Consider the following 21115-nt stretch of genomic DNA (forward strand, 5'->3'; position numbering starts at 1 on the left):
TGCTGCTATAAATTGATTAAGATTTTTTTACTTGCTTTCCACCTGCTTTGAATTGAATTATTATTATTATTATTTTTTAAAAGATATGCTGAAGTCTTGAACACTGTACCTGTGAATGTGGACTTGTTTGGAAATACAGTTTTTGAAGAGGTTATTAGTTAGGTTAGCATGCAGTCATCCCGGAATAGGGTGGGTCCTAATCTTATACAACTGGTGTTCTTATAAAAGGGGAGAACAGATACACAGAGACAGAGAGATGATGGCCATGTGAAGATACATCTATAAGCCAAGGAATGTTAAGGATTGCTGGTCATTACCGGAAGCTAAGAAAGAGGCATGGGACAGAGTCTTTCTCAGAGAACTCAGAAGGAATCAACATGACTAATACCCTAATTTTGGGCTCCAGAAATATAAGACAAAACATTACTGTTCTTGTAGCTACCTCATTTGTGGTATTTTATTACTGCAAACCTAGTAAATAAATATATTACTGCGTACAGGGTGGTCTTAACCTATGCTTCTTAACCTGTGGCCTACTATTTCAAGAACAGAAACACTATATACTCAGTAAGTGGTGGTTATAAATGGAATAAATAATGCATCCCACCAAAATAAAAACAAACCCATTGCCATTGAGTCTATTCTGATTCACAGTGACCCTATAAGACAGACTAGAACTGCCCCCTACAGTATCCAAGGCTGTAATCTTTATGGAAACAGGCTGCCACATCTTTCTCCTGTGGAGTGGCTGGTGGTTTGAACTGTCAACCTTTTGGGTAGCAGCCAAGTGCTTAACTACTATACCATCAGAGCTCCTAATGTATCAATACATGCAGCAATTATATATAGTTACTATCGTGGCTAATCGACTAAATCACTGAAAAATGTTACTCAATTCCTAGTAACCTATTGAAGATCAGGTATTTTCTCAATTAATGGATAATTAAAGTAAAACTACTGTCATTTGGGGGTTCACTTACAAATTTCAAGATAAAGTGGATTTTACCTAGCTTGGAATATTAGCTTTATTCTGCTTTACCATCCTCACCTCCTGCCCTTCCTCCTATAAAACCTATATTCTGGCAAAAAATGAAAAATAAACCCACTTGACTTTTTGAGCATATTATTCTCTTTCATGCTTCTGTGTATTTATCTGGCTATTCCCTCTATCCTCAACACTTTCTCTTTTCCTGGCCTGACAAAGTCATTCTGCAAGATTTAACTCAAATATAACTTCTTCTGTGAAAACCACCTTGACTTCTCCAGTTTCATGAGGCGAATCAACCTTTCAACTTTGGTGGCAACTTGTGCAAAGCCCTATTTTTTATAGTGTTCATTGCATTTATCGGTCCCATCCTTGACACTTGAATGGCAACTCAAGTACAGGTCTCTGTCTCACAAGTCTTTGCTTAGTAACTGTCTGCTGAAAGGATGAAAGACACTATTATTCTTAGGGAGATAGTAGCACAAAGCTCTTTTCCTTTACTGAGAGAAAGAAGAGTGCAAAGAATTGACTAGAAAATGAAGTTGGCAATTTTAGGACAGGTGAAAATTCAGTCATCAACTTGTGCTATTATTTGGCCACATAATTCAACTTGTCTCCTAGAAGATTCTTAATTTCCTGAATATATAAAGACTAAAAAAAAAAAAATCCTATTATTGGTTATTATTGGTGTGGCTTTGTTTCCAAGAGAAAATGGAGCGATGAGTAGTGTTAATGATTATGATGTTTTATTCAAAGGCTGCATGTATATTTTTTCTTATACTACCCATGAAATTAAGTATTGCCTCAATCATCTATTTCCATTTCTCTTATGAAGCTAGCCTCTAAGGATATGTTGCAACTGTCGAGTTTAGAACAACACATTCTGCTGGACTGACTAAACAAGGAAAATTTACCTAACGTCACTGTCACTTACCTACAGGGGTATTATCACATGATTGTTCTAGCCTGGAATTAGGCATACCTTCCTCTGCTTGATTACATAAAAGGGCATGTTGTTATTAGAAATTCCAGAAAGTTCTCATTAGGAGGAATTAAAATTATATTACTTTTGAGTAAAAACTACTGTCAGACAGAGATCAGATTTTTAATAAGGAGCAAAATAAAACGAAGTGTGAATTTGTTCTTGAAATGGAAACATAATCTAATTTTATAAAAGGAGTCATAAGAATAATGAATCACTATTTCAACCTTTTATGTGCCATTAAAACTAGAATGTCTATAATTTTAACAGTTTTTGGAAGCAGCTGGTGTAAATAGAGAGGTTAAAAGTTGTTTAGGTCTCTGGATCTGACAATATATAACTTACTTCTGAGGTTAATGTTCCAGGGAAAAGATTGGCAAACTGTTTCTATAAAGGTCAGATGTGCACTATTTTAGGCTTTGCAGGCCATACCATCTCTGTCACAACTACTTACCTCCTGTTGCATGAAAGCAGCAATAATAGACAATATGTAAACAGATAAGCGTGGCTGTGTTCCAACAAAAGTTTACTTAAGAAAAAAAACAATAGGTAATGACTGGATTTGGCCCATGAGTCACAGTTGCTTACCCTTGTTCCTAAAGATTGATTTCCCAAATGTGGGTCCTGAACCAGCGGCATCAGCATCACCTAGGAACTTATTAGATATAGAAATTTCTGGGGCCCACCTAAGGCTTATTGAATCAGAAAGTCTGGAAGCAGGACCCAGTCATCTGTGTTTTAACAATCCCTGCAGTTGATTCTTTTGCATTCTAGAGTTTGAGCACATTTCCCGCCAAAATACTTCCTCTCCTTAAAACTTTTAAACATGGTACCTTATACAAGGGCAGAAGACAAACAATCATGGAAGATACATTAGCCAACTATGCTCCATGGATATTTATTAGCTGTTGTTGTTGTTAGGTGCTATTGAGTTGATTACGCATAGAGACCCTGTGTACAATAGTGGGAAACAGTGCCCGAACTTGTGCCAACCACACAATTGTTGCTATACTTGAGCCCATTGTTGTAGCCATCTCGAGGGTCTTCCTCTTTTTTGCTGACTCTCTACTTTACCAAGCATGATGTCATTCTCCAGGGACTGGTCCCTCCTGATAACATGTCCAAAGTATGTGAGACGGAGTGTCAACATTCTCGCTTCTAAGGAGCGTTCTGGCTGTACTTTTTCCAAGACAGGCTTGTTCATTCTTCTAGCAGTCTGTGGCATATTCAATATTCTTCTTCAACACCATAATTCAAAGGTGTCAATTCTTCTTTGGTTTTCCTTATCCATTGTCCAGCTTTTGCATGCATATGAGGTGATTGAAAACACCATGGGTTGGTTCAGGCACACCTTAGTCCTCAAGGTGACATCTTTCCTTTTCCACACTTTAAGAGGCCTTTTGTAGCAGATTTGCCCAATGCAATGTGTCTTTTGATTTCATGACTGCTGCATCCATGGGTGTTGATTGTGGATCCAAGTAAAATGAAATCCTTGATAACTTCAATCTTTTCTCTGTTTATCATGATGTTGCTATTTATTTGCTGGCCTTAGAGAATCAAAGCTTATTGCTTTCTGATCATGGACATGATGCAGTTGAAAAAAGATTAATTTAATGCCTTTGCCAAGGTTAAGAAAGGTAAAATTGATCCAGGAGCATACCTTCTGTGATCAATTTAAAATATGATACATCTCCTGGGACATTTATATCTAAAGCTACCAGCCTGTCTGATGATTTTAACTATTCAGTTTTTTTTTTCTTTCTCTTTTTAAATCATAGAAACTTATTGTGGCTTAATTGAAAGAGATAAAGTTAATTTAAAAAGTACATTAAAATTGTTTTGATTGCTAAACAGCGCTACTGGTTTCTAACCCAATGAGACATTACAGACTCAACACCTACTATGACTATAGAAAGGACTAGCTTCTCATTCTCACAACAATCCTCGGACAGGAGCTAGTTTGCTCAGACTCAGAAATAAGCAGCCAGCTCTTAGGTGCATATTCTTTCAAGTCATCCAAACCTACATTGTGTTCGGCTTCCAGTCTCCATTCATATAAACATGTCATTATCATATGAACTTAATAGTGGCAAGGGGCCTGTTATCCTTTGGCCAAACAACCAGGTCTGAAGGTATCTCCAGGGTATTTCAAGAAGGAATAGTGGCAAAGCATTTCTAAATTTTTTTTTTTACATTTTGAGTTGATATATTATTAAATAGGAAAATGATAATTCTCCTTAAAAAAAAACCATACTTCTCAAATTCTGTTTTTTGAACTCTGAACCTAAAGGAGGCCCTGGTGACACAGTCAGCTGAAATGCTGGCAGTTTGAACCCACCCAGCAGCTTCATAGGAGAAAGACCTGGTGATCTTCTCCCATAAAGATTACAGCCTAAAAAACCCTGTGGAGAAGTTCTGCTCTGTCACACAGGGTCTCGATGAGTCAAAATCAAGCCGATGGCACCTAACAATAACAATAACAACAATAAAAATACCTGAAGTGAAAGTCAGGACACTTACCCGGATAAATCCATTTTCTGGAGGAACAGGCCGAGGACACCCTGAATCTGCTTCTATCTCAGGTAGATCTACCTCTTTCATTTCTTCATCATCACTGATACATGGTTGTCCACTAAAAGGGAAAAATAAGTGTGTGTGTGTATCTAGAGACATATTTATGTATGTATATGTATATATGTAGAAGCACATATGTATAAATACATATATATATAGGTATACATACTTGTGTGTGTGTATTTAAACAGAGAGGAAACATCACATAGAAAGAAGTAGCAGCAGATCCAATGCCCCACTAGTATGCTGTGTTGGAATAGGTAAATTCTAATTATTCCTTTCTCAGCAGTAGGTTAATAAATATCTTGACTCTCTTTGTTAGTTGGTGGCGGGGTGAGGGGATGCCCCATTCTTTCCCCTTACCCATCCTTACTTGTTTTCCATTATTGAAAATGTACAGTCCTCTTCTTGCCGCTGCTCCCCGTCACAGGGTTTGCCCCCTTGTTGGGGTGCAGGGTGATTGCATTGTCGGGTTCTTGATCTCTTATAAGTAGCATCACATCTGCTCCAGAAAGACCAGCAGCCCCAGTTCCCATTTACAGCCTCTGGAACAGAGGAAGACCCACCCATGGAGCATGGTGCATCTCAGAGAGTTTGGGCTTTAGACCTGGACCAAACTGACTTCCTCACTTTTTAGCTGTGTGACCTCCTTTGCGGAATATCAGAACAAAATGGCAAGAATTATGAAGCATTTTCAACTATTAATAAACATATATATATGTTTATATATAAATATCTTCAAATAGAATATCAAATCACATTTTCAAAGACAGTAGATATATTCCTACTTCTCACCCCCTTTCTAAGGAAGATTTGAGGTAACCATGACCATTACTTAGTCCTGTATGAAATCCTTGGTTCTGATTTATTCCTTATTACAAGACCACCCTCATTCTACATTATAATACCTAAAAGGCTTAAAACTAATTTAAAATGATTTCTAATAATAACGCTAATAAAGATAATAATAGTATCATTTATTTTATAGCATGCTCTTTTATTTATTTTTTGTGATAAGGGTTGTACTTTTTTGTTTTGTTTTTTTAATATTCAGGTAGATACTACTATTATCCCCAATTTATGGATGAACAAAATGAAGCATAGAAAGGTTAGGTAACTTTTCCAAGATCACATAACTGGTAGGTTACAGCTGAGACCTATACCATGCTTGATTGACCTTAGAGTCTACTTTTTACAGGCTTATTTTCCTTGTGAGCTTGCACACAGTGGATGTTGCTAACAGAAGGGATTTTTTGTGTGTGTGTGTTTAATTGACCAACCTAGGATAGTTTTTGGCAGGGCAGATGGTTACTCAGAAAAAGTTACCGGTACTTACTAGATTGAAAATCTGGAGACCGCTTCTCACAGTTCTCGCCATAGGTGCCGCTCTGGCAAACACACAGACATTCAGTCCCTGAGAGCGTGGGCCGGCCATTATTAGGACATGGAGCACACTTGCAAGGGTCGAACTTGGCTGCATATTCTTGAAAAGCTTTCCTGAGGTTGTTCCGTTTTGTCACTGCACAGGGGATATTTCTTAGCAAGTCCATGATGGGAGCAAGCTAAGGGTAAAAGGTAAAGAGGAGGTATCGTCACATCCCACTGCCTGAATCTCATAGAATGAAAGGCAAGGCCTGGAAAATTCCACACTTCAAAGGAATTATGGCAGAACCTAGTATATCTGTTGAGCCCAGTGGAGAAAAGTCCTCTACAAAAGGCAGGAGGATTTCTTTCCCCTTTAGAATGGGTACAATAAGAAGAAATAGCCATGTGCAAAATTAGCCAGCTTCTGCTGTTCCTAAGAGGTCCCAGGGTGGTGCAAACGGTTGGCTCTTGGCTACTAATGGGAAGGTTTGGCAGTTCCAACCCATCCAGCAGCAACGTGGAAGAAAGGGCTGGTGATCTGCTTCCACAATGAACCCAGCCAAAAAAAACATGGTGCTCAGTTCTACTCTGTAACACACAGCATTACCATGAGTCAGAATTGACTTGAAAACAGTGGGTTTGGTTTGTTTTTTGCTGTTCTTAAACTAAGGCAGGTCTGATGTATCTGGAATTTACCCACCCTAGAATCCTACTGTGTAGGAAGTATTATATGAGGTATCACTTGCTTGGACTTACATCATGAATTCATTAAACTTTAAATATTTGATTAAAGTACTGAGATAGGTGACCAAAGGTTAGTCAGCTCATTAATTCTCTGCTGAAGCTCATTAAGTTTAGCTCAAGCAGAAAAATCTAGAGCGGATGAGGAAGAAAGGCTTTCGGTGTTTTATGGTTTTCCAGGGACAATATTGGCTTTTGGTGAAACCAGATGAGAAGCTATGGAGTGGGGAATAATGAAGAAATCAACTTGCCAGTAGGATGAATGGAAGAATTACAGTAACCAAAAAAAAAAAAAAAAAAGAGAGCTAACCAACAATTCAGGGCTCATTTTACTAACATTTTCAATTCCCAACAATAAGTATTCAGCCCAAGGCATGACTCACAAGTACCCAGCTGGGTGATTAGATCTCGTCTTCCTACCATAATCTGTAGATCTCAATCAATGTACTTAGTGCCTCACGTGAATGATTCCACTTTCACAATGACTGAACTCTCCTTTCTTCATTTACATGGAATGAACATAATAGCTTCTTTGGGGGCCTTTTTTATGTGGTTATGTTTTAGGCCAAACTGGTTCTAAATGGCATATGACTGATACGTGGGCAAAGTATTCCATAAATAATAAAAATGACCTCTTTACTAATTATGAAAAACACTCTACTGGTCATGTCATTCAATGGTGATAAAAGCAGGAAGCCAAATGACTCTAAAAATCCATTTATCTCACAGAGCCATCAACGAAGATTTAGGAGTGCTTATCAGATAAAGCGGCTTGAAAACCACAGAAATCAGATTTACTGTATACACTGAGAGATGAAGAATGCGAATACTCAAGGCAAGTCCGAGCACTTATATTCACTAAGTTCTCTTTCTTGGTTTTTCATGCATGCTAGGAATTATAACTACTGTACTGCAGAATGTTTGTTTCCATAGCAAAGCAATAGATGAGCAATTTAGCATTGGAAGAAAAAAGAGTAGATTGTGTATGTATGGTAAAGACAGACATGTCTTTTATCATCTGAGAGGAAAATGGAAAAGGGATTGTATGAGGTACAATTTGGGCTGCTAGAGAACTACTTAAGCTTTTACCCGTATATGTTGTAATCTTACCTCGAAGTTAATCACAGCAGGATTTTCCTTCACTGATTCTAACCACTCAGAAAAGACCTTTTCCTCTGGCCCAGAGCTCCCCTTCTCCCACGCCAAAGCTGCTGTGTACTCACTCCTCCCTCCTCGAACAAGGGATATGGATTTCTCTGCTCCCTGCAAAAATGAACCTGCAAGGCGTTGCAAGAAAATTACCCATTTAATTTTATTGCAAATTCATACTTTAAAGAAAGGTGTCTTTGCACCACAGAGTACAGTCATGTAGCTCCATGAAGTAAGCTAAGTGAAAAGCAAGAAAATACTTCTTATCCCTTTAGGGAGCTTAATAACAGAAATGCTAATAGCACTGCTAAGAACTGCCATTTATTTAACATCTTGTATATGGCTGGCACTTTACACACATTCTCTTATGAAATTCTCACAACAACTCTGAAAGGTAGGTATTATTATAAAAGTAGACATTGAAGCTAAAATTAATCGGACATGAGTCATTAAGGCTAGGCTGGGATACAAAAGCAATGCAAGTCTTGACTACTCTGACCCCTACTCTTTGATGACAAAATAGGCTTTTGGTTTACATTAGCTTATGTCTTCTGTCACGGAAGTAATATAAACCACATGGATTCTGATATCCAATCAACTGACTGCAAAGCTGGAGACTCCCAATTACAAAACAAAAAGAAAAAAATTGATAAAATGCCTTTAAACTTAGAGAAAGGGGTAAAAGTACAACTAAACAAAAGGGGAAAACCTTCAGGGTAAGATTTGGCACAATATTTTTATATACATATTTTCAAAATAATTCCTATTGACTAATGGTAACTTTAACTAATATGGATGTTGTTGTTGCCATTGTTGATAGGTGTAGTAGAGTCAGCTCTGACTCAGCGACCCTATGTACAACAGAACATAACACTGCCTGATCCTAAGCCAACCTCACAATTGTTATGCTTGAGCCCATTGTTGCAGCCACTGCGTCAATCCATCTCACTGGAGGTCTTTCTCTTTTTTGCGACCCTGTACGTTAGTTACCAAGCATGATGTCCTTCTCCAGGAACTGGTCCCTCGTAATAACATGTCCGAAATATGTTGAGATGAAGTCTTGTCATCCTTGCTTCTAAGGAGCATTCTGGCTGTACTTCTTTCAGGAAAGATTTGTTCTTTCTTCTGGCAGTTCACAATATATTCAATATTCTTCACCAACACCATAATTCAAAGGCATTAATTTTCTTCAGTCTTCCTTATCGACTGTTCAGCTTTTGCATGCATATGAGGCTATTAAAAAAACCATGGCTTGGGTCAGGCACATGTTAGTCCTTAAAGTGACATATTTGCTTTTTAACACTTAAAAAGGAAGGTCTATAAAAAAAAATTTTTTTTTTTATTGCAGCAGATTTACAGACCCACACCTTTCTCAACTTTAAACCATGCAGCATCCTCTTGCTGTGCTTGAACGACTGCCTCTTGATTTACGCACAGTCTCCTCATGAGCACAATTAAGTGTTCTGAAATTCCCATTCTTCGCAATGTTATCCATAATTTGTTATGATCCACACAGTCAGATGCCTTTGCATAGTCAGTAAAACACAGGTAAACATCTTTCCTGTATTTTCTGCTTTCAGCCAAGATCCATCTGATATCAGTAATGATATCCCTGGTTCTACATCCTCTTCCAAATTTGGCCTGAATTTCTGGCAGTTCCCTGTTGATCTACTGCTGCAACTGCTTTTGAATGATCTTCAGCAAAATTTTACTTGTGTGTGATATTAATGATACTGTTCGATAATTTCTGCATTCTGTTGGATCATCTTTCTTTGGAATGGGCATAAATATGGATCTGTTTCAGCTGGTTCGCCAGGTGGCTGTCTTCCAAATTTATTGGCATAAACAGTGAGCACCCCTGGCTCCCCATGTACCTGTCAGTTTGTCGTACTGGGGTGGGTTGCGTGTTGCTATGATGGTGGAAGCTATGCCATCAGTATTCTAATACCAGCAGGGTCACCCATGGTCGACAGGTTTCAGCTGAGCTTCCAGATCAAGAGAGATGAAGAAGAAGGAACTGGCGGTGTACATCTGAAAAAATTAGCCAGTGAAAACCTTATGAATAGCAACAGAACATTGACATAGTGCTGGAAGACGAGACCCTCAGGTTGGAAGGCGCTCAAAATATGACTGAGGAAGAGCTGCCTCCTCAGAGTAGGGTTGACCTTAGTGATACAGATCGAGTCAAGTTCTGGGGCCTTCATCTGCTAATGTGGCATGACTAATATGGATAGAAACTGAATAACGTTATATTGTAGTGAGAAATAAAAGCAAATGAAATGGATGCTAGTTAAGGATATTAATTTAGTATTTATTCTGGGGTCCCAGGAAGGATTGGTTGTGCCCCTACTGTTCAGGAATCCTCAGGCAAGATAGTCTAGAATAATTAGAACAATATTCTCCCTATGAAGAAAGCCATCTGATTGTTCAAAAGTAAGGTACATAAGAAAATGTAGAGGAGTACAAGAAGAAACTTTTAGACAATTTTACATTCACTTTTCATATAAAAATAGCAGAGAAATTAGTTTTTGCTGATATATACGAATTGACAGTGGTTTTGATGAACTATTTCATATTTGGATTGTTGTTATTGTCGTTGTTAGGTCCCATCGACTTCGTTCCAATTCATAGTGACCCTAAGTATATTAGAACAAAACACTGCCTGGTCCTGTGCCATCCTCACAATCCTTGCTGTGTTTGAGCTCATCTTTATTGCCATCTTTCTCCTTTTTGCTGTCCCTCTACTTTACCAAGCATATTGTCCTCCTCCAGGGATTGTTCCCTCAACATAAGAATCCATCTGACATCAGCAGTGGTATTCCTGGCTCCACGTCCTCTTCTAAATCTGGCTTGAATTTCTGGCAGTTCCCTGTTGATATACTGCTGCAGTCGCTTTTGAATGATCTTCGCAAAATTTTGCTTGCATGTGATATTAATGATATTGTTCGATGATTTCCACATTTGATTGGATCACCTTTCTTGGGAATAGGCATAAATATGGATCTCTTCCAGTCATTGGTTGGCCAGGTAGCTGTCTCCTGAATTTCTTGGCAGAGAAGAGTGAGCACTTCCAGCGCTACACATATCTGCTGAAACGTCTGAATTGGTATTCAGTCAATTCCCAGAGCCTTGTTTTTTGCCAATGCCTTCAGAGCAGCTTGGACTTCTTTCGGTAGCAGCGGTTCCTGATCATATGTTACTTCCTGAAATGATTGAACGTCATGTTCCTTCCATCTTCTTTGGATGTTTTCCGGGTTGTTCAATATTTTGCCCATAGAATCCTTCAATATTGCAACCCAAGTCTTGAATTTTTTCTTCAGTTCTTTCAGCTTGAGAAATGCTGAGTGTGTTCTTTCCTTTTGGTTTTCTATCTCCAGGTCTTTGCACATGTGATTACAATACTTTGTCTTCTCAAGTCACTCTTAGAAATCTTCTGTTCAGCTCTTTTGCTTCATCATTTTTCCCTTTTTCTTTAGCTACTCAACATCCAAGTTTCAGAGTCTCTTCAGACATCTGTTTTGATCATTTATTTCTCTCCTGTTTTCAATGACCTCTTGCTTTCTTCATATATGATGTCCTTGATGTCACTCCACAACTCATCTGGTCTTCAGTCATTAGTGTTCAATGCATCAGCTCTATTCTTGAGACGGTCTCTAAATTCAGGTGGGTTATACTTACGGTTGTACTTTGGCTCTCGTGGACTTGTTCTAATTTTTTTCAGTTTCAACTTGAACTTGCATATGAGTAATTGATGGCCTATTCCACGGTCAGCCCCTGGCCTTGTTTTGACTGATGATATCGAACTTTTCCATCATGTCTTTCCACAGATGTAGTTGATTTGATTTCTGTGTATTCCATCTGGTAAGGTCCATGTGTATAGCCACTGTTTATGTTGGTGAAAAAAAGTACTTGCAATGAAGAAGTGTTGGTCTTGCAAAATTTGATCATGTGATCTCTGGCATCATTTCTATGGCTAAGGCCATATTTTCCTACTACCGATTCTTTGTTTTCAACTTTCACATTCTAATCACCATTAATTAGCAGTGCATCACAATTACATATTTGACCAATTTCGGACTGCAGAAGTTGGTAAAAATCTTCAGTTTCTTCAACTTTGGCCTTATTTGTTGGTGTGTAAATTTTAATAATAGCCATATTAATTGATCTTCCTTGTAGATGTATGGATATTATCCTATCACTGACAGCATTGTACTTCAGGATAGGTCTTAAAATGTTCTTTTTGACTATAAGTCCAATGCCATTCCTCTTTAAGTTGTCGTTGCCGGCACAGTAGACCATATGATAGCCTGATTCAAAATGACCAATACCAGTCCATTTCAGCTCACTAATACCTAGGATATCAATATTTATGCATTCCATTTCATTTCTGATGATTTCCAATTTTCCTAGATTTATACTTCATACAATCCAGGTTCCTATTACTAATGGATGTTTGTAGCTGTTTCTTCTCATTTTGAGTGGTGCCACATTAGCAAATGAAGGTCTTGAAAGCTTGACTCCAACTACATTATTAAGGTCTACTCTACTTTGAGGAGGCAGCTCTTCCCCAGCCATCTTTTGAGTGCCTTCCACCCTGAGGGGTTCATCTTCCGGCACTATATCAGACAATGTTCCAGTACTATTCATAAGGTTTTCACTGGCTAATTCTTTTCAGAAGTAGACTGTCGGGTCCTTTTTCCTAGTCTGTCTTAGTTTGGAAGCTCAGCTGAAATCTGTCCGACACAGGTGACCCTGCTGGTATTTGAATACTGGTGGCATAGCTTCCAGCAGTACAGCCCAGCATAAGCCCGCACAGTACAACAAGCTGACAGATGTGTGGGTGGTTATGGTGTGTATTGTTGTTGTTGTTAGGTGCCATTAAGTCAGTTCTGAATCATAGCGACCCTATGTACAACAAAACAAAACACTGCCTGGTCCTGCGCCATCCTTACAATCATTGTTATACTTGAGCCCATTGTTGCAGCCACTGTGTCAATCCACCTCATTGAGGATCTTCCTCTTTTCCACTGACCCTGTACTTTGCCAAGCATGATGTCTTTCTCCAGGGACTGATCCCTCCTGACAACATGTCCAAAGTATGTAAGACACAGTCTCACCATCATTGCTTCTAAGGAGCATTCTGGTTGTACTTCCTCCAAGACAGATTTATTCACTCTTCTGGCAGTCCATGGTATATTCAATATTTTCCCCCAACACCACAATTCAAAGGCATAAATTCTTCCTCGGTCTTCCTTATTCATTGTCCAGCTTTCACATGCATATGACGTGATTGAAAATACCATGGCTTGGGTCAGGCGCACCTTAATCTTCAAGGTGACGTCTTTGCTCTTCAACACTTTAAAGAGGTCCTGTGCAGCAGATTTACCCAATGCAATGCATCTTTTGATTTCTTGACTGCTGCTCCCATGGCTGTTGATTGTGGATCCAAGTAAAATGAAATCCTTGACAACGTCAATCTTTTCTCCATTTATCATGATGTTGCTCATTGGTCCAGTTGTGAGGATTTTTTTTTTCTTTATGTTGAGGGGCAATCCATACTGAAGGCTGTGGTCTTTGATCTTCATTAGTAAGTGCTTCAAGTCCTCTTCACTTTCAGCAAGCCAAGGTTGTGTCATCTGCATAACGCAGGTTGTTAATGAGTCTTCCTCCAATCCTGATGCCCCACTTTTCTTCATATAGTCCAGCTTCTTGGATTATTTGCTCAGCATACAGATTGAATAGATACGGTGAAAGAATACAACCCTGGCGCACACCTTTCCTGACTTTAAACCAATCAGCATCCCCTTGTTCTGTCTGAACAACTGCCTCTTGATCTATCTAAAGGTTCCTCATGAGCGCAATTAAGTGCAGCAGCACTTAATTCATCTCATTGCTGTAAAGTATTCCATTGTGACAATGTATAACAACAGGATATATATTTGAGTTGTGTCAAGTTTATGAATAATGATGCTTTGAACACCCATGTTCGTGCATATTTCTGTCGCATTTATACCTAGCAGTGGAATTCATATGTTCAGCTTTAGTAGATACTACTAACCAGTTTCCACAAATGGTTTTATCAATTCATAGTTCAACAGCAGTGTATGGCATGTTTAGCGGCTCCACACAGTGCCAACAGCTGTCAATTAAATACTTTTGACCATGGTTGTGTAATGGTAAAGCACTCAGCTGCTAACCAAAATGTGGGCAACTGGAAACCACTAGCAGCTCTGCAGGAGAAAAATATGTCAGTTTGCTCCCCTAAAGATTACAGCCTTGGAAAGCCTATGGGGCAGTTCTAGTCTGTTAAACATGGGGTCTTGACTGAAGAAATCAAGTCTGGTTTTTGGTTTTTAAGGACATGAAGTAGTATTTTATGGTTTTAATAGTATTTCCTCCATTCCTAGTGCTGTTGATCATCTTTTGATACGCTTATTGGCTATTTCAATATCCTCTTTTACGAAGTGCTTATTCAACACTTTTTGGCTATCTTTTAAATTGATTGACTGCCTTTTTCTTTCTGATTTGTAGGAATTCTTTATATATTTGGGATATAAGTCCTGTGTCAGTCTTCATTTTTTCTTGTATCTGTATTCTTTAAATTTCCACTTCCATTTACCTTATGTTTTATTATATCACTTGGACAACTACAAAATTATAATAGCTGATATGAACTGAGTTTTAATGTGTCAGGCTTTGTTCTTATCACTTTAGATAGATTATTTTAACTCTCTCAATAAGCTTATGAATTAAATACTATTATTATTATTTTCATTTTACATATGAGATATAAAGCACAAAAAGATTAAGTTACTTGGTCTTGGCCACACGGTCAATAAAAACTGGAGTCAAGATTTTAATACAGACAATCTAACCTGCAAGTTTAATCAATTGCAAAGTATTCAATGCACTACAGCTAGAAGAACATTTTATTATCCTACTTAATAATATTGGTGGAGCCCTAGTGGTGCAGTGGTTAAGAGCTATGGGTGCTAACCAAATTGTTGGCAGTTTGAATCCACTAGCCGCTCCTTGGAAACCCTATGGGGCAGCTCTACTCTGTCCTACAGGATTGCTCTGAGTTGGAATCAACTTGATTGCAACGGGTTTGTTTAGTTTGGTTTTACTTAATAATCTTTGGTGCTTCCTACTGAATCCAGCAGTGTTTTACCCAATATCATTTCTGTGTGTTTCTTGGTAAAGTATTTTTTTTTTTTGGAAACTGCATACCACATCAGTCTCTTGAAAATCATAGTGTTCTTTATAATTTTAAAAACTCTGAGATGTTCTGCTTAACTCTGTTACACTCAAAGTTTTCCAACCTAAAAATAGAACTTTTCATACATAACACTTTAGGGTAATGAGAGTCCAAAATTAATTATGTCCAAATTCCTTAGCACGGTATGTAAGTCTCACTTAACATGAATCAAACCCAGCTTCCCAGCTTTGTTTTACAAAACTTTCTTTTACTTACCTTATGCTCAAACCAAATAGGCCCTTTATTTATTCGTTCTTTACCTGTCTGTGCCTCAATTGCCTCATTTGTAAAATGGAGGTAATAATAGTAACGCTGTCATGCGGTTGTTGTGAGGATTACAAAGTTAACACACACAAAACACTTAGAACAGTGCCTGTCATATACTAAGAGCTTAATAAAGGTTGATCGTTTATTCAGCTTTCATTATTCTTTCTTTGCTTCACTCCTTTGCTCATTGAGACACATCTATTAATCATTGACAATGTTACAGGCACAGTCAGGGAGGACATAAAACCCACACCACTATCCTAAATTTGCTTACAGCTCAGTGGAGGAAAAAGAAAGTAAGCATGATAGAGTCTGATGAGTGCCATGGTTTTGTAAATACAGGTGGCAGTGAGAGCAAATAGAAGAGCATCTAGCCTTCATTACGAGCAAGGATAGAGGTGGTAACTAGGAAAGACTTCTTAGACAAGATACTATCTAAGCTTTTGGCTAAAAATTACAATTTCAGGATTTGATTTGATTGGTTTAGCATCTTTATTATAATAAAAGCTGAAAAAATAGAGAAACATAAATCATTATTCCCCTTGTTGTGTAGTCTTAGTTTTATATGTTAAATGGATTCAGATCTCATTGCCTCATTATTCCTGAGTTCTATATTTATCTATTAGAGTAATATCTTGTTATTAATTTTTGCGTGTGTCTCTTAACTGCATTTATCTGTCTCACTTCCCCAAATCAAGTTGCCTCATGGACTTTCTACATGTACAGTCTTATGTTCGAGAGGACCCAGAGAGAAAAAGAGTCTAGCTTTATCTTTTGAGCTCCCAAGTACACTTCTGTAAATATACAGCAAAATGATAGAGATGAAGACCATGTCAAGAGCCAGGCTCTTGAGAGAAAAAGAACAATTCTTGAATTTTTAATGCATTAATTTAAATATTGAGAACAAAATGTGCTAGGACTCAGAACACAGAATTTATAACATTAATCATAGAATGGTAGATAATACACAGCAACATAAGAGTCATTATCCTTTCCAAAAAGGAGGAAATACTTTGAGCCGTGGGGAGAACAGAGAATATTCGACATGAGACTAGGATTTAGATGTTGGTAGATTCCTCAGCACCAGTCTAGGATTCTACCATTTTGGGTAGAGTCTTGGGAAGGATGGTGGCAGAAGAGAAACTGGATAAAATACAGATACATTTGTATCTAAAGGAGGAAGAACATTCACTTGGCTTCTCCAGTAGCAGGGTGAGAATGAGAAGCATTGTAGAGAACCCCTACATCCAACATGGCACCCAGGCAGGTGGCCATTAGGGCAGCCTCAAAGCTGCTTACACTTTACTATGATGTGCAGAAAGCTGGAAGGAGTTCCCTAGACCTTAAAGAGGGCTACAGACACAAAAGTTCCAGGGTTTGGTATGAGGAAGAGTCAAAGGGTACAAACCTAATAACCAAAGGCCAAGACAGAATTATGGACATCAAGAGTGAGTACTAGTGCGTACAGATGAGAACCAGAAGAGGCAAGTGACACCTGAGGCAAGCAAAGGCAGAAGGAAACATGTTGACAAAGGTCTTATTCTTCTTCTGACCCCAGGGTGTCTCTCTCTCTCTCACTCACACACACACACACACACACACACACACACACACACGCTCTGTTCACCCCTGGAAAGCAAGAATGGAGAAGGGTGAGAGGGATCCTGAGTTTGATCAAGAAATAAAATTCAGAATATCTGGGTTACATTACCTTGGCAATTTTATTTCTTATTGCCACTTAGAAGAAATGGGAATTTGAGAGATATGTTGCAGTCCATTTTAGGAAAAAAAAATCTTTCTATAACAATTATTAGAAATATTTGTTTCATTAATCTCTTTATTCTACAGATTTTATAGTGGAGTAGTTTTTTTTTCAATACATGATCCACCAGAAGGTGGAAATTCTCAAACAATATCATAATATCACACACAAGTATAGTTTTGCTGAGGATCATTCAAAAACAGTTGTAGCAGTACATTGGCAGTTCAGAAGAGGATGTGGAATGAGGGATATCACTGCTGATGTGAAAGGGAACTTGGCTGAAAGCAGAGAATACCAGAAAGATATTTACTTGTATTTTATTGATTATGCAAAGACATTTGACTGTGTGGGTCATAACAAATTATGGATAACACTGCAAAGAATGGGAATTCCAGAACACTTAACTATGCTCATGTGGAACTTGTACAGAGACCAAGAGGTAGCCATTTGAACAGAACAAGGGGATACCGTGTGGTTCAAAATCAAATACGTGTGTGTCAGTGTTGTATCCTTTCACCATACTTATTCAATCTGTATGTTGAGCCTATAATCTGAAAAGCTGGACTATATGAAGAAGAACTTGGCATCATGATTGGAGGAAGAGCCATTAACAACCTGCGATATGTGGATGACAAAACCTTGCTTGCTGAAAATGAAGAGAACTTGAAGCACTTACTGATGAAGATCAAAAACTACAGCCTTCAGTATGGATTACACCTCAACAAAAAAGAAAACAAAAATCCTCACAATTGGACCAATAAGCAACATAATGATAAACAGAGAAAATATTGAAGTTGTCTAGGATTTCATTTTACTTGGATTCACATTTAACCCCCATAGAAGCAGCAGTCGAGAAATCAAACAATGTATTGTACTGGGCAAATCTGCTGCAAAAGACCTCTCCTCCTTCTCTGTTGCTGTCAAGTCGATTCGGACTCACAACCACCGTATAGGACAGAGAATTGCCCCATATGGTTTCCAAGGAGTGGCTGGTAGATTTCAACTGCTGACTTTTTGGTTAGCAGCAGTAGCTCTTAACCATGGCTCCACCAGGGCTCCAAAAGATCTCTATAAAGTGTTAAAAAAGCAAAGATGTCCCTTTGAGGACTAAGGTGCACCTGACATGGTATTTTCAAGCATGTGAAAGCTGGAAAATGAATAAGGAAGACTGAAGAAGAATCAATGCCTTTGAATTATGGTGTTGGTGAAGAATATTGGATATACCATGGACTGCCAGAAGAATGAACAAATATGTCTTGGAAGAAGTTCAGCCAGAGTGCTCCTTAGAAGAGAGATGTCGAGACTTCGTCTCTGTACTTTGGACATGTTATCAGGAGGGACAATTCCCTGGAGAAGGTCATCACGCTTGGTAAAGTGGAGGGTCAGTGAAAAAGGCGAAGACCTTCAATGAGATGGATTGACACAGTGGCTGCAACAATGGGTTCAAACATAGCAAGGATTATGAGGATGGCACAGGACCAAACAATGTTTTGCTTTGTTTTACACAGGGTCGCTCTGAGGTGGAAATGACTCAGTGGTACCTGACAACAACAACAACTCAAGAATGAGTCTTCTAGAATTCTTTTATGTTTTGAGAATGGCTTTCTGTTTTCTTTACACATGAATATATTTTTTCCCCTCTTTCAGAAATTCGTGAGCATTCTTCTAGTGTCTTCTAGCATTGGACTTTTTATGGAGAAGTCTGAGCCCATTCAGATTTTGTTGTTCTTGTTCTGTAAGAGCCTTGTTTTTTCAGCCCAGACACTTGAAAATTTCATTTAAAAAACTTTACATTTTGTAAATTAACCAGAATTTGTCTTGAAGTTGCATATTTGGAACTAATATTCCTGATACACATAATCAAGGAAAACTTCTTTTCCCTTCATTTCAGGTCATGTTCTCATACAGCATTAAAAAAAAAAAAAAAGTCTTTCTGTTTTATTTTTTGGGATCTCTATTTCAGGAACACTAATTCCCATATGGGAAGCCCTGGTGGGATAGTGGTTAAGAGCTATGGCTGCTAACCAAAAGGTCGGCGGTTTGAATCCACCAGGTGCTCCTTGGAAACTCTAGGGGGTGGTTCTACTCTGCCCTATAGGGTCGCTGTGAGTCGGAATCGACTCGACGGCTCTGGGTTTGGTTTGGTTTGGTTTAATTCCCATATAAGGAACCCTGGCAGCATAGTGGTTAAGCACTTGGCTGCTAGCTGAAAGGTCAGTAGTTTGAAACTACCAGCCAATTTGCGGGAGAAAGATGTGGCAGTCTGCTTCCACAAAGATTTACAGTTTGCTTGTTTTTGTCTCTTAGCTCTGAAACAGCCCTTTTTTTAAATTCATTCTGATAGTGAATACTTTTGTCTCTGAGCTCTTGATTTATTGAATTTATATTGCTTTTATTATTATGTTTTGTGATAAATTGGTAAACAATTTTCATCCATTCTTCGGTTTATGTTATTTATCTGTTTTTGCATACTATGTTTCTCTTTCCCCTCTTTTTCCTTTCTTACTATAATATGAATGCATATTTGTCAAGCCAATTCTTCCCATCTTGCTTATGCTTAACATGGGCCTTTATATGTAGACCATCTCTGTGCTCTGATATTATATTTAACTTTATCTATTTATTATTATAGTAAAAATTACATTTTTATTTGTTCCTTGTCTGTCTTCCCCATTAGAATATAACTTCCATATTTTAGAAGTTTCTGTGATTTTTTCCCCCTTTTTCTATGTAGATTGAGTAGCAGTCAATGAAGCAAAGTCAGGGAATAAGGGAATTTTGCATAGAGGAAGCAGTTACTTGTAATGGCGAGACATACAAGAGAGCATAACTTCTTTAGGACATGGCATAAAGTAGCAAAGTAGAGAGAGAAGTAGGACTATACCCTGAAGGCTGTAAGAAACCATCCTATGTTTGAAGCATGAGTATTTTATGGTAAGTTCTGTCCTGGAGAACATTACTGTCACAGAAGCGTGTAGAATAGGTTGGAGAAAGGCTAGACTAGAGGCATTAAGACCAGTTATGAGGCTTCTGTGGTAATAAAGGTTGGAATAATGAGGACTTGCATGGAGGGCATGCCCAGAGAAATAGAGAGATGGCAACAATTTGCAAAGATATTAAGGATGGCACACAATGACTTATACAGGGTTACTTAGTGGATGTGGAGGGGAGAAAGAGGGAGGAATCGATGAAAACACCCAGGTTTCTGACTTCGTTGCTTGAGTTGATGGCAGTGCCATGCATCAGGTTGGGACTTCTGTAGGAGAAGAAAAGGGAAAGGGGAAGGGGAAAGTAGCCAACAGCTGCTGGTCACTATGACAGGCTCCTTATAATCATCACTTAATCTTCACAACAATCTTATTAGTTGACTGTATAGTAACGAGAACTATATCTGAGGCAGACAGAATATATGAAGTATTGGTGCTCATGATAGAAGCCCTGGTAACACAGAGATTAAAGCAATTGACTGCTAACGGTAAGGTAGACAATTTGAAACCACTAGTGGCTCTGGGGGAGAAAAATGTGGCAGTCTAAGTCCGTAGGAATTTACAGCCTTGGAAACCCTATGGAGTCACTATGAGCAGGAATTGACTCAATGGCAGTGGGCTTGGGTTTGTGTTTTGGTGCTTGTAGACGTCCAGGTGAGATATCCAGTGGATAGTAGATGTCTAGAGCTCAAAGGGATGTCTGAGTTGGAGATTAGTATATAGGAGTGAAAGCCCATAGAAAGTGGCTGAAACTCTGGAAAGGGATAAGATCATTCTTTAAAACCTGACTTATATCTTCTTACTCCAGTTACTTTGCCTGGATTTTCCCCCTCACTCTCCATTTGCCAAAGTCTCCTGCAATTTTCAATGCATAGTCCCAAAATAATTTTCTTCATGAGACCTGATGTACACTGATCTCAAGAAATATCTTCTGCTGTAGCACTTCCTAGTTTGTGGCTTTTAAAAAAAATACTTCAGTTGAACTCTTATCAGCCTATATTTTTAATGGTTATTTATAAGCATGCTTATTTTGTAAGCTCCTCAA

At 38.4% G+C, this 21115-nt stretch overlaps 1 protein-coding gene across 1 annotated transcript in view; it reads right to left on the reverse strand.

The window, feature by feature from the left end:
• Positions 1-21115, reverse strand: part of C6 (complement C6) — a 75547-nt gene that overhangs the window by 14618 nt on the left and 39814 nt on the right. The window contains exons 9-12 of the mRNA XM_049857977.1: positions 7758-7924; positions 5878-6103; positions 4915-5086; positions 4488-4599 (exon numbers count right to left, since the gene is read on the reverse strand). Of these exons, the coding sequence (XP_049713934.1) occupies positions 4488-4599; positions 4915-5086; positions 5878-6103; positions 7758-7924 (677 nt within the window). The remainder of the gene's footprint in view (positions 1-4487; positions 4600-4914; positions 5087-5877; positions 6104-7757; positions 7925-21115) is intronic.

This window comes from Elephas maximus, chromosome 2 (assembly GCF_024166365.1).
Source record: "Elephas maximus indicus isolate mEleMax1 chromosome 2, mEleMax1 primary haplotype, whole genome shotgun sequence".
Lineage (NCBI taxonomy): Eukaryota > Metazoa > Chordata > Mammalia > Proboscidea > Elephantidae > Elephas > Elephas maximus.